The sequence below is a fragment of the Zootoca vivipara genome, chromosome 1 (assembly GCF_963506605.1).
Source record: "Zootoca vivipara chromosome 1, rZooViv1.1, whole genome shotgun sequence".
In the NCBI taxonomy this organism is placed as follows: domain Eukaryota; kingdom Metazoa; phylum Chordata; class Lepidosauria; order Squamata; family Lacertidae; genus Zootoca; species Zootoca vivipara.
The window spans coordinates 16446308-16459021 of record NC_083276.1 but is presented as its reverse complement, the minus strand read 5'-3'; the positions used below and the strand labels follow the sequence as shown (position 1 = coordinate 16459021).

Sequence of the window (12714 nt, the reverse complement as noted above, 5' to 3'; positions counted from 1 at the left end):
TCTTTGTTACAATCTATTTCCCCATTTGAAAATTAAAGTTCTGCAAAGCAAAGTACGATATAATGAACAAAACTCTGAAGGTTGATTTTTGTAGATTTTTAAGATCTAAAATTTAGCTTGGCTTCTAACAACTTGCTGCAATTTAATCCTAACATCGATAATAGGAAAATAGTTTAGTAGGAAAATAGTTTACATGGTTAGTAAACGTTCTCAGGTGACAATGTTTCCTTATGCCTCATGACAAATTTCCAAAATAAAATCCCATATTTCTAAAATATTCTTTTTAGATGACAGTGCCTCTGCCGCTAGCAGCATGGAGGTGACAGACCGCATTGCTTCACTGGAGCAACGTGTTCAGATGCAGGAAGATGACATCCAGCTGCTCAAGTCTGCTCTGGCAGATGTTGTTAGGCGCTTGAACATTACTGAGGAGCAACAGGCCATGCAGAACAAGAAAGGACCTACCAAAGGTATAAATTTCAAACACTCCCTCTCAAATTCACTCCTTAGACCTGAGCAAATGTTGCAATAATTTTGATACTTTTCGGACAAGTCAAGTATATTGAATCCTTGGAATTATCTGATAGCAGTTTGTGGTCTGAACTTCTTTTCATGGTATACAGTTGATCAAACTTGCAGTTTGACTTTGAAGTGTTTAGTCTATCTGAAGCATAGTCTGGCTAGGAAAGTGTTCCTTTTCCTAAGGTACCCGACAGTGTCCTGCATAGTATATGAAGAAAGCTTGTCCAGCATTCCATATATGGAAAGACCTATGTATTTGTGGCTGCAGCACTCTTGAAGATTGACCACATCATTTTTCTTCTTTTCTGATGTCTCAGAAGGTGAGGCATGAAATACTGATAATCTAGTATATATCCAGGTACAGTATATGCATTGAAAAATGAATCATTTACTGGATGAATCAGATCTATGAATGGCAGTTCATTTAACAAAACTCTGTTCATTATTACTTTCTGAAGGACATCTTTGGGAGAAGAAAATCCGGAGTGGAGTCCCTAAGGCAGTTAGATGGCATCTTGTACACCTCCTTCCGGCAACTTTTGCCGCTAAGCAGATGTATTGCTCTGCTTTCCTTTGGACCACATCAGCGAGGCCAAAAGGGGTGTCTTGTTATCTCCATACATACTGCCCAGGCTTGTGCCCCAGAGATTTTCAGTTGGAAGAATCTGGCAGTTGCTTGAGAAATGAGCTCATGAGCTCATTTGCGAAGCTGGGAGTGAAGGGGGCATGACTGCTGTGTTCTTCTCATGCCATCCTGTCAGCCCTGAACTGCCTTATGAGGCTGGGATGATCCAAGGACTGCATTGACGAGCCAGGCTTCACCCTGCAAGGGCAGGCAGATGGCACAGTGCAGCCACGCTTGGTTCCAGTCCGGGGGGCGCTCTGGCAGCAGTGAGGGCTGGGCTGGTGTGGCGGGCTTTGTTCACCCTCTGCTCCCCACCCACCCTGGCGCACCTGTGCACCCGCCTGCCCCGGAATCTGGCAAACCATGCTATGCCACCGTCTAGAGCTGAGGTCTCCTGTGCAGCCCCCAGTGAAGACCCACTCCACTTCCTGCTTTCTATTCACAGAATATGTAGGATTGCATCTTCATATTGCAGTTTAAAGTTTAGGAAGCAATTTCTAAGGCTACTGACTTACACCCTTGATTGTAGACTGAAATAATCCTTATTTATCATAATGCAGGGAAAGAGTCATAACCCAGTGGTAAAGGTTCTGGTTTGATAAACCAGTGGTCTGACTCAGTGTGGGCAGCTTCAACTATGAAGAAACACAGAAACATTTGCAAACTCTTTATTTTTTCATCAGACAGACTGTATACTTGTAATCCTCCATTTGATCATCTCTCTTTCTTTTTTTAACAGCAAGACCCCTTGTACAAACACTGCCTTTAAAGACTACTGTTAATAATGGAACTGTTCTACCAAAGAAACCCAGTGGCTCTCTACCTTCTCCATCAGGAACCAGAAAAGAAATTGTGTCACCAGCAGCAAAAAGGTATTCCATATCTATCTATCTGGTATATGTATATACTGCCTGCCTTCAGCATCTAAAACTGCTCCTCTGAGTATTTTTTTGCTCTCTGGGTGAAACTTTGAAGATAAATTTCTAGATAATTAAACCAAATTACAATTGGAAACCTTGTAGAAATATCTTCAACTTTATTCATGCTAGATTAATTAATCAGGATTAATGTTGTTGCAAGAATTCTAAAGGAGCGCATAATTAGGCTGTTATTTTCTTGCCTCTGTAATTTGAGGTTAAGAGCAGGAAATGTCTACTTAGGGATTTTGTAATCTGTTCTGAAAATGAGTGCCTTTGTTTCTTTATCAAACCAACAAAAGTAGCAAATACGCTTGATACGTAGCTCCCCCAGTAGCTTTTTTTCTATTGCCAAATTGTATAAAATTATGATTCCTGTTCTTCCATTACTTTAATTTTCTGCAGTTTGCTTATTTTCATCCATGACAAGCAGTCAGCGAAGGCCCTCGAAAGCGTAGTGAGATCAAAATCCCAACCCTTTCTTCCCATTGTTCACATGTGTAAGGGTACTTTTTAAAGATCCTTTTACAATTTCCAGTCATATCTTCTAAAAGCACTTATGCTAAATTGCCAAATTGTTTGGTCTGCATCTGCCCAATATTTTAATCTGGAAATATATATATGATTTATTTGAGTGGCAAGTGACTGTCATGTTCTTTGGTTCTTGTGCCAAGCGACTTGGCAATGTGTTTTGAGCAGGGCTTCTTTTGGGATGACAGTAAGATATTCATAGATGAAGGATTCTCTGTGGTGGGGGGAGAGTTTAGGTTCTGTACAGCACAGAGATGGTATGCTAACCAGAAAGTGAGCCTGCAATGGCCTGTAACAATTGCCCTGATGTAAAACGGGAGTGTGTGATTCCCCACAGGATTCAAGTTCCTTGCCAGCACAAAGGAACATGCATATGCATGTCAGTGCTTCCTTCTGCAATATGGCAGGAAATGGGAGGCAGATTCATGAGGCATGTTGTGTCTGTAAAAGCAGGAGTAGTGTTAGCACACAGGACCCTCCCATCCAGTCTAACTTACCACGGGCAACGGAGTCAGATCGAGAACTCATCAGCGTAGTCATTGTGCACCTGCCATACAATGATGGAGCATGTTGCAAAGTCCACGTGAGCATTGATACGCCACAAATGATGAAATAAGGGACAGGGGGATACCGGGAGGTCCCTCCCAGTAACTAATGCAGGCGCAGGCAATGCTTACACTTTCAAATCCACCTGAATCTATTAGGAGTGAGTCTCTCTGTAACCTTGTCATCGTCACTAGTTTGGTACATTTTCCCCCCTGAGGCTCAGAGCACTTTGTCAAAGAGGCAGATATGAGTGTATGCTAAGAACTTTAGTTTACAGTAGACTGTAAAATGGTGCCTTCCCATCAGCCCCAGCCAGCAAGGAGGACAAAGAAAGGTTGGTTTAGAGGAATGATAGCAGAATATATATACAAAGACAGATGCCGCAAAACATGCATTTCAGAAAATAACAACTTATTTTTAACTTCAGTTTTATTTATGAATTTATGTGCTAGCCAATACACTATTCAAAATATTTTGTTTGTGCACAGTGGGATAGGAAATAACATCACATGGTAATAGTAAAACAGAATTATTGACGCTAACCTGGATAAATTCCTATAAATATCTACATCCGTAAATAGCCTTTTTATATCTTAAATACAAAGATTGGAAGGAAGAGTATGTTCACCTTGCTCTGAGCAACAGCAAATGTTGTTTCCCCTTAAAATCTCTTTAAGAGTCAGGGAAGCTTCAGAGACTGCAGATTCAGCCATGGGGTGCAGAGCTAGAGCTGATAGCAACTCCCTGCAGCTTGTACAGATGGTGAAATAAACAAATGCATCCACTTTGCACATTATAGGGCACACCAAGGGTAAATGCTCTGTGCCTGTTAATTTGTAATATATTACATGGTCCTCCAGAATTAAGACAGCCAGACTCCTTGTGCAAAGTCCTCCACAGTTGAAGCTTTGCTGTAGATTGTAACATTGAGAATACGTCCATGTTTTCAATCTTGTCTATCACAAGATTTGGAGATGAGCCATAGCTCAGTAGTAGAGTACCTTGCTTTGAATACAAAAGGTTCCAGGCTCAATTTTTCCCTGGGAAATACTTCTGGCTAAGGTGATGTTCACACAGCAGTTTAAAGCATATTTGTGCATATGTGATTTTTTTTGCATTGCCCACACAATGTTGTCCTCATCCAAGTGGCAACCTGCTCTTCTCTCCCTTTCCCCCCCCCCAGCCAATTTAATGTGGTAAACTTGCATGCTACTCAACTGAAGCACATTATGTGGCAAGCTTTTTTTTTTTACATATGTGGTGACATTTTGCTTGGTGCCATCTGTCACCGCACCCCCTCCTTCTGCTGGCAAGGTGCTCCTTGGTTGGCTAGTGTTGGCCCTGGCACACACTATTTATGCTTTTTAATCAGCTGTTTTGTACAAGTCCGGCACACATATATGTGTGTGTGTGTATGTGTGTGTGATATAGATACTGTATATATATACATACACACGCACACATATTTAAAACAGCACTGTACACAGGCCCGTGTGCTTGCCTACAATTGACCTCAGGTTTCTGGAATTCAGGGAGGGCGGAAGAGCAATAATTGAGAAGCAGGGACAACAGCACACAGTGCAAATGTATCCCATCAAGCACCGCTTACTAGTGTGGATGGGAAACATTAAGGCAGAGTTCAACTGAAAGCACTTGTGTGGTCAGGCATGCACAAAAGAGCACACAGAAAAATCAGATATGTGCAACCCAGATGTGTGCTAACAGTCTGGAGTGTAGACATTCTGAATCCCTGGAGTGTGGCTGATAGTACTTGCGTATACTGCTGCTGATATAGTAGTAAATAATAGTGATGTAAACGGATCAACGGTCTGACTGAGTACAAGGCTGCTTCTTATCACAGCTGATATCATATACTGTGTTTTCACTTTTGAATAATTTATCTGAATAGAGGAATGGGGAGTTGAGAAGTGCCCCATGGGTAATAATGACACTTCCTGTCGTTCTTAAATCGTTGGCTCTAGGCAAGCATTATTAACCTCGGTTTGAATCGGTGCGGTGCTTTCATTTAGTCACCTTAGGCAGCGCAAAGGTAACTTGGCTAGAAAACATCATTACATCAGCAGGGGGTGGGGGCAACCCTACAATATTTGGCATGCTCATGCATTCTATGTACACGGCAGTTTTTAAGTATTCAGTTCTTATTCAAAGCTATTTAAGTGATTATCCTTACAGGTAATAAACGTTTGCAATCACAACCGTGCTTAATTACTCTGGGAGCAAGTATGCAATGAGACAATGCTAAGCCCATTTCCTTCTCTTTCTTTTGTGTGCTGTTTGCAGGAAATGTTTATGCTCTGCTCTTAAGCACTTGGGCGTCCCTTCCCTTGTTCCATAGTCTATTGCAGGGGTAGCCAACATGGTGCTTCCCGGATGTTCTTGGACTACAACTCCCACCTTCCCCAGCCAACATGGCCAGTATTCAGGGTTGATGGAAATTGTAGCCAACAACAACTGGAGGTCACTTGGCTGACCTACCTGTGTTCTATAACGGGACTCACGAAATGATGCTAAACTGAAGAGTTAATGGCAAAGAGATTACATCTGTGGGCACATTGGAAATCTAAAAAACAGCTGTGGGTACCATTTCACTGAAGAAAAAGTGGTGATGCTCAGAACCGCTAGCACCGCCACCCCAAAACGGGCAAGAAAACAAACCCTGCACCCACCCTAAGACAAATAAAGCATGGGGGGATTGGGGGGGGCAGGGAGTCTTGGTGGGGACCAAGATGTCTCTATTTAATGCTATAGCCTTCATTTTGTATTTCAGCCTCCTTTCAGGTTACTCAGAGTGGCATTCTAGTTTCTTAGCAATCTTGAGGGATGAGTTAACCAAAGAGATAGGGCGCTGATTAGGGTGAGCTTTGTTTGCTGCGTTCGGTTTGAATGTTTTGGGCTTGCACACAGGACGTAGGTTTAGTAGAAGTAGAAAAAGCAGGATTTATTCATGTCACACAATGCAGCTTTAGTGTGGAAGTGGGGGTTGCGGGGCAGGTAACATGCCGTACATGCAGCCCTCTCTGTGATGCATGCCTCTACTGCACTTTCTTTGCCAGCACCCTGCACATCCCTTGGGTTTGTTAACCCAGTTGCAGCAAAACGCAAGACTCATTTTATCCTGGTTGCCCAACTGTGAGGAAGAAAACCGAGTGTGGTGTCTTTACAGTATTCAAAATTAGGAGTTTGGTGCTCTGTATCAAGAGTACGCGATTGCCTGGGGTAGTCAGGTTGTGCAGTCTTGGGATGCCTGCTCCTTTGATTGCACGTAGTTCAGGTTTCCTGAAGCATATGCATGCTCTCACACACCTACACACACATCCTAATTAGTATAGCAGCCACTTCCACATGGTGCAATCCCATACTTACCCACCACATTCACACAAACATGCATGCACACTCTTCCATGGCTTGGGATCAAACTATGGGGAAGCATCTGCCAGCTGCTGTGACGGAGGGGGAGGAATTTGGATGATTACACCCCACTTCACTTATTTAGTGTGCAAAATGGGAGGGTGGGAGATGGAACGTCATGTATTTGAGCCTTCAGCACCCCAAGAAATCACTGGGTGGGTCAAACCTACCCCCGTCAATACCCTCAAGGGTGTGGCATGTGATTCTTGGAGGAAAGTAATGGGAGTATTGCTTAAACTGGGCCAGAAAAGAAAAAGGGACAGCTAGAGTAATCTTAAGGAAATAATATAACTAAAGTATTCAATATAAATATGAAAGAAATTATTGTCTTCAAAGGAACCCCAAAATGTAAGTAATTTCTTATGTATATATACGAGGGGGAAAATGTGTTGATCCACAGATGGTCAAACTTAAAACCCCCCAAAGTCATATAAATACAGCATTGGCCTCTCTCTTACTTAAATAATGCTAAATTCGAGGAGAGATGGTGGTTTATGTTCCTAGAAAACAGCACTGTCAACTGTCCCTTGATATGAACTGTACTGATCATACAGAAATTTACTCAAGGTAGGGCAGATTTTCTCTTGGTTAAAAAATGTTCCTCTTTTTTATTAAACAAAACCCATGTCCCTGTGTGCTGTTGATTCTTTAAAAAATTACTCCTGTGTATGGTTGTCCCCCTTTTCATCTCACCCCCCCCCCCAGTGACCTGAATTCTATCTTTAGCTGGAATGATTGGAGAGTATTGGCTTCCTTTCTTGCCTGACATACTGTGAATATATTTTGAATGTCTAGCATTTCAAATAATTATACACCACCATTCATTATTTCTATGTCTGTCTGTGTGTATAACTTACGGTATACTGTCCTCCTTGTCTCTCCCCAACCCTTTGCTGCTCTAGTATTGAGTTTCCTGTCTGTCCTCCATTGATTACTGCTGGCTGTATTCACCAGTTTTGTTTTGTTTTTTTAACTTTAAAACCAAAAGATCCTGAGATGTCTACATACAGAAAGCATTGCTTAATGTGCTAAAGTGCTTTGCAAACTCTTTGTGGGGCTCTCAGAATCTTTTGCTCAAGGTACTATGTTTATCGGTTAGCTTGAACAATCAAGGTAGCTGAACCAGGAACTTGTTAAATGATTTAGTTCCTTAATTCTGCTTCACATAATGTGCAGGATTGTTTATTGGTTGCATGAAAAATGTATACGTCTTGTATTTTAACTTTTTTTATATGAATGTTCTCTGTCTGTACATTCTTATTTTTACTGCATTCACTTTTATTCTGCTTTGTTTATGCACTTCTCATTCATGGATTAAGCAGGTCTGTGAGTCTTCTCAATGCATGCAAACTGAAAAAAACTGCTCTAAGGTGAGGGAATTCTTACTAGTATTGTAATATGTCATTTTCGTTAGTCCGTCTGTCTCCCATCACTCCCATCATTAGCATTTTGCATCAACAGTAGTATGTATTTGTAGTAATAAGTAAAAGCTTGAGTAGTTGAAAGAAAGAAAAAGGAAATCCCCATAACTAGCACTTTTCATATTGCATTTTAAGGAGTATTAACTTTGTTTCCTCTGTTTCTGTACTAACGTTTCTATACTAACGTTTCTTGCTTCTTGGTGAGGATTTCTTTCTGATCCGAATGCCTTTACATGCAAATATTTTATGTGCAATGAAACTGTGCTTGTTAACATAAGAAAATAAGAATAGCCTGCTGGATCAGGCCAATGGCCCATCTAATTCACCATCCTGCTCTCACAGTGGCCAACTCGATGCTTGGTGGGAAATCAGTGAGCAGAACATGATCCCAAGAGCACTCTTCCCTCCTGTGGTTTCCAGCAGCTGCTATTTAGAAGCATTGCTGCCTCCAGCTGTGGAGGTAGAACAGTAGCCATCATGGCTGGTAGCCATTGATAGCCCTCTCCTACAGGAATTTGTCCTGCGGTTGACTTTGAATCTGTTTGCAGTTTTTTACCCAAGTCCTAGATGCAAATGTATGGGAGGTGTGCGGCCTAATCGGAACACCCAAAGGTGCCATTGCTGAGCTATCCCACAAGGGCAAAACCCAGGGAAGCTCTCTGACGAATTCTGTAAAGGTTTATCTAGTGTTCCCTTTATATAATCTTTATTTATACCATATGTAAGGCCTTCTCAGTTCACCTGTCTGGAAACTTTTGTGTACCCAAAGAGGAATTTGACTATACTACCAAGCAGTATTGTGAATCAGTTTGCTAAAGGAAATAACCGCTGTTCTCAAAACAGAAATCCAAAGTCCTACTGAGCTTGAAGAGTTTGTTGCATGGGTCACTGCATTGTGGTCTCAATTGACCTAATGAGAGCAATCCAAAGTGTTGATATATTTCAGCCAATTAACAATATGACTATGTTTCAGTGACAAATATTGAACCATGACTGAAATATTTAGGACCTTGAACTAAACCCAGTTAAATGACTTACGGGACAAAACATTTAACTTGAGTTTAGTTTCAGGTAAAAATACTTAGAAGCATAGATCCATATGTTATATATTCTTACGTAACATGCCTCTTGACATTCTATCAGCATGACTAGGGATGTCACCAAAAATGGCAGAAGTGAGTGCCCCTGTTCCATTGATTGCAAGTAGTTTCCAGGTGAGCTTGATTCAGTCTTCCTTTTAGTTATAAACATGTTAATAATAAACAACAAGACTGAAAGTACAAAACGTTCCAAAACAGACAAGTCAGTTCTGTTATTTTTACAGGCTACCTGTTAATGAAAAAGGCAAATGACCTGTTAAGACATGAAACAAAGTATGAAGGAAGCCATTTCCCCCACCTCTGTAACTTCCTTTCATCAAAGAGCCAAGCAGCATGTCTCTGGTGATGGGGAAGGTGATGATCAGTCCTCCAGGTCCCTTGTGAAGCATACTTTCTGAAGGTCTGGAGCTGTGATAACAGATCCCAGCACCCCCAGTGGGAAAATGTGATGCCATTTTCTGCTGGGGAGAAGACCCTCTACACACTCACACAGATTCTACATTTTCCCCGCGGAATCTTGGGATGCTTCTGCATCCCTGAGAATGACTGATACCAGGATGTGGTCCTATATTTGCATTTATGTTCATAAATTATTTTTACTCTTGTTAAAATTATGCATCCTGGAACAGTGAAATATAAACCTCTGTATGTTTGCCCATGTTTCTTTCTTTTCTTCTTTCTTTTTAAAGGATTAATAATTTCAGCTCATCATAGAATACTGTTTGGGGATTGTACTTCTGAAGAGCTTGACGTGTAGACTCAGACTAATGTATTATTTTTTTATAATTGGCTATGCTTCCTTTTCTATTAGCACTGTCAAAAGAACCAACTCAGCTGAGCGTGTATCTCCTGGAGGCCGAAGGGAAAGCTATGGAGATTCCAAAATCAGCCGCAATCGAGCTGGATCCACAAGCAGTTCATCTAGTGGTAAAAAGAACAGTGAAAGGTAGGGAAGCAGCTCTTGCTATATCCACATGGCTCTTAAGGCTAGTCACAATGTTTGGTGGTGCTACGGTTATTAAAATACTATTAAATCCCATGTGCATGGCACTTTACAGACTTGGCAAAAGCAAAAAGACTGATCCCTTGTCACAAGAAAGTTGCAATCTATATGTTGAAAGTAGGAGGAGACAAAAATGTGGCATGGAATAAGTAGGGACAAATAGGGATGGGGGAGAAATCTACTTTGATTAGGATTTGCATTTCTCAGATTTTTGTGATGTAGCTCTCCAGCTTAAAAAAATTATATTTAAAGAACAAATGTACATAATAATACATTTATTAGGGAAATTGCATGTAAAGTGCATTATATCAGGGGAGATTGCAAAAATGTCTGTGTCAGTCAAAATGGCATAGAAAAATGGAGTACATTAGGAGAAATGTGCAATAAATGCTGATGAATTTTCATGAGGACTTTTTTAAAAATTGCAAATGTGGAGATCTGAATTTAAGACTGGGAAAAAAGAAGAAACGGAGAGAAACAAAAACTGATGGATTTGTCCATTCCTAGTGAGAAATGGGGGTTGGGGGTGGAGAAGGAATGGGAAGGGCAAAGATAACCAGCAGTGAACGTAAGCAAACGCAAAATAATGCAGTATAGTGGGGGAGCCTGAATGAGCAGCAGCATTTTGCAAGATGCATAGCCCTGCGCAAACAAGCTGGCACCCCACTCCTGCCATCCTTGCTAGTCTTCCCTCCATCTTCAGGGAGGGGGAAAAGCCTTGCCTTGAGGAAGGGGGAGAGGGTAGCAGCTGATAGAGGGTTCCAGTGAACTCAGGAAAGGCCTGGCAGGCTTCTTTGCTGGTGGCCAATGATGATCTCATAAGCAATTTTTTTTTTACTGGGGATTCTTGATGCTTGTAGCCAAGCAACTATTCTTGTCAAATGCCTGCAAAACCAATTGAATTGTTTTCACTGAAAGGGCTCGGTTGTTTTTCAGGGCAAGCACTTTGGTGCTTTCCCAACCCTAGTTGCAGGCACCCAATCAGCAACCTTACGTGGTCTTTCATATTTAGTAGTGAACTCTTACCCCAAAGAAAATGTTTAGGCCACAGTTCTACAGCAAGAGGTGAAGTCAGATGCTTCAGAGATAGGTTCTGAGGAGGGAGTTGGAGAAAGATAGAAGTGGTACCATGCAGCTGTGTAGAGCCTGAGTTCTAGGCATGTGGAGGCGCAGGGGTTGAAATTTAATAATGTAAGAGAGCAGGCTACTTCTTGGCAGTTGCGGGGTGGTCCATTTGGAGAAAGGAAAGTCCCGGCCATGGATATAAAAGTGAAGTGAGTAGAACTGTAGGCTGGGAAGAGTCCATGAAGAACTTCAGCGATAAGGACAAAGTGCTTGCGTTAGATGCAGAAGAGGATGGGAAGCCTTTGTGTGGGGTTGAGGAGAAGCGTCACGTGGTCTCTGTGATGAGAAATGTGAATGATTTTGGCAGCAGAGTTTTGAATGGAAGAGAAATCACTAGGAAGTGACAAGGGAAGACGAGAGAGAACTTTAGTTGTCAAGGCAGGGGAGCACAAGAGCATGAACCAGATTTTTAGCTGAAATGATGGCGAGGAAGGAAAATATTTTTACAGTTTTGTGCACAGATGAGCAACATGACTTGGTATCATTTATAAGTTATATTCGGGCATTCAGGGCCATGAGACTATAATCGCACGAGGGAGGAGAGTAGGACTGTGCAATTTGCCCTGCATGTGCCCATCGCTCTTTCCTGTGAGCTGCAGACATGCTCCCCAGGGCAGAATTAGTGTTAGGGAGCGGAAAGGATGGAGGTTAAATTTGATTCAGTTCACATTTAAAGGTGAATATACCTAATCTGCACTTTCCAAATGAATATGTGGACTGAAACAGCAATTTTTCAAAAAAATTCATTTCTCTGAATTTTGCAGTGCTTTTCTCCAGCCAAGAAGGATACATGTAAGATGTGCATAGAAAAAGCATATGTTCAGTAAAATAGCATGTGAAAATTGCTATGAAAAAAGTTTAGATTTGACAAAATTGCATACAAAAATGTGCATATTAGGAGAAATTCACACTAAAATGCTGATGATATTTCATGATTTATTTACTTTTAATTGCACTGAGGTGGAAATGTGGAGGAGCAATGTTATGATTGGAAAAACGAGAAACTGAGAAAAACCTAAATTGTCAAATTTTTCCATCCCTAGGGAGGGGCCAGTATGGGACACTGGGGATGGACAGACATAGGACAAACATGTACAGCTCCATTCTCTTGCCTCACACTATTATAGTTGCATGATTCTGAACTGTGCAGGGGGGCAGCTGGGTACACTTTGCACAGAGGGCAAAGCTGGCCAGGGGCCCCTTCTTAGTCCCACCTTCATGCTAAGAATGCCCCATGCCTCCCAGCCGTCGGGGATTCCCACCCTGGGCCTCAGACAAGCTGTGCACGGGCCTGCCAGAATAAAAAACAAAGCCAATACTTGGTCCCTGTTGAACTGAATGGATGATAATTTTGTTTTATTTGAGATGGATAGTCATGAAGGAGAGAGGGGCTTGGGAGGAAAGATGGGCAAGCAAGTCTTGTTAAAAGGATGTTTCTTGATTATTTTCACAGCAAGCCTAAGGAGCCAATGTTCAGTGCAGGTAATTGTTTTGC

At 41.7% G+C, this 12714-nt stretch overlaps 1 protein-coding gene across 4 annotated transcripts in view; it reads left to right on the top strand.

Moving 5' to 3' along the window:
- The window catches only part of EML1 (EMAP like 1), a 124927-nt gene that overhangs the window by 76942 nt on the left and 35271 nt on the right, over nucleotides 1-12714 (top strand). For 2 of the 4 annotated variants that reach the window (XM_060271899.1, XM_035106158.2), the window contains exons 2-6: nucleotides 288-470; nucleotides 1887-2019; nucleotides 7893-7940; nucleotides 9903-10037; nucleotides 12673-12701. In XM_060271899.1, the coding sequence (XP_060127882.1) occupies nucleotides 288-470; nucleotides 1887-2019; nucleotides 7893-7940; nucleotides 9903-10037; nucleotides 12673-12701 (528 nt within the window). The remainder of the gene's footprint in view (nucleotides 1-287; nucleotides 471-1886; nucleotides 2020-7892; nucleotides 7941-9902; nucleotides 10038-12672; nucleotides 12702-12714) is intronic. The other 2 variants (XM_060271907.1, XM_035106186.2) reach the window with 1 other exon arrangement.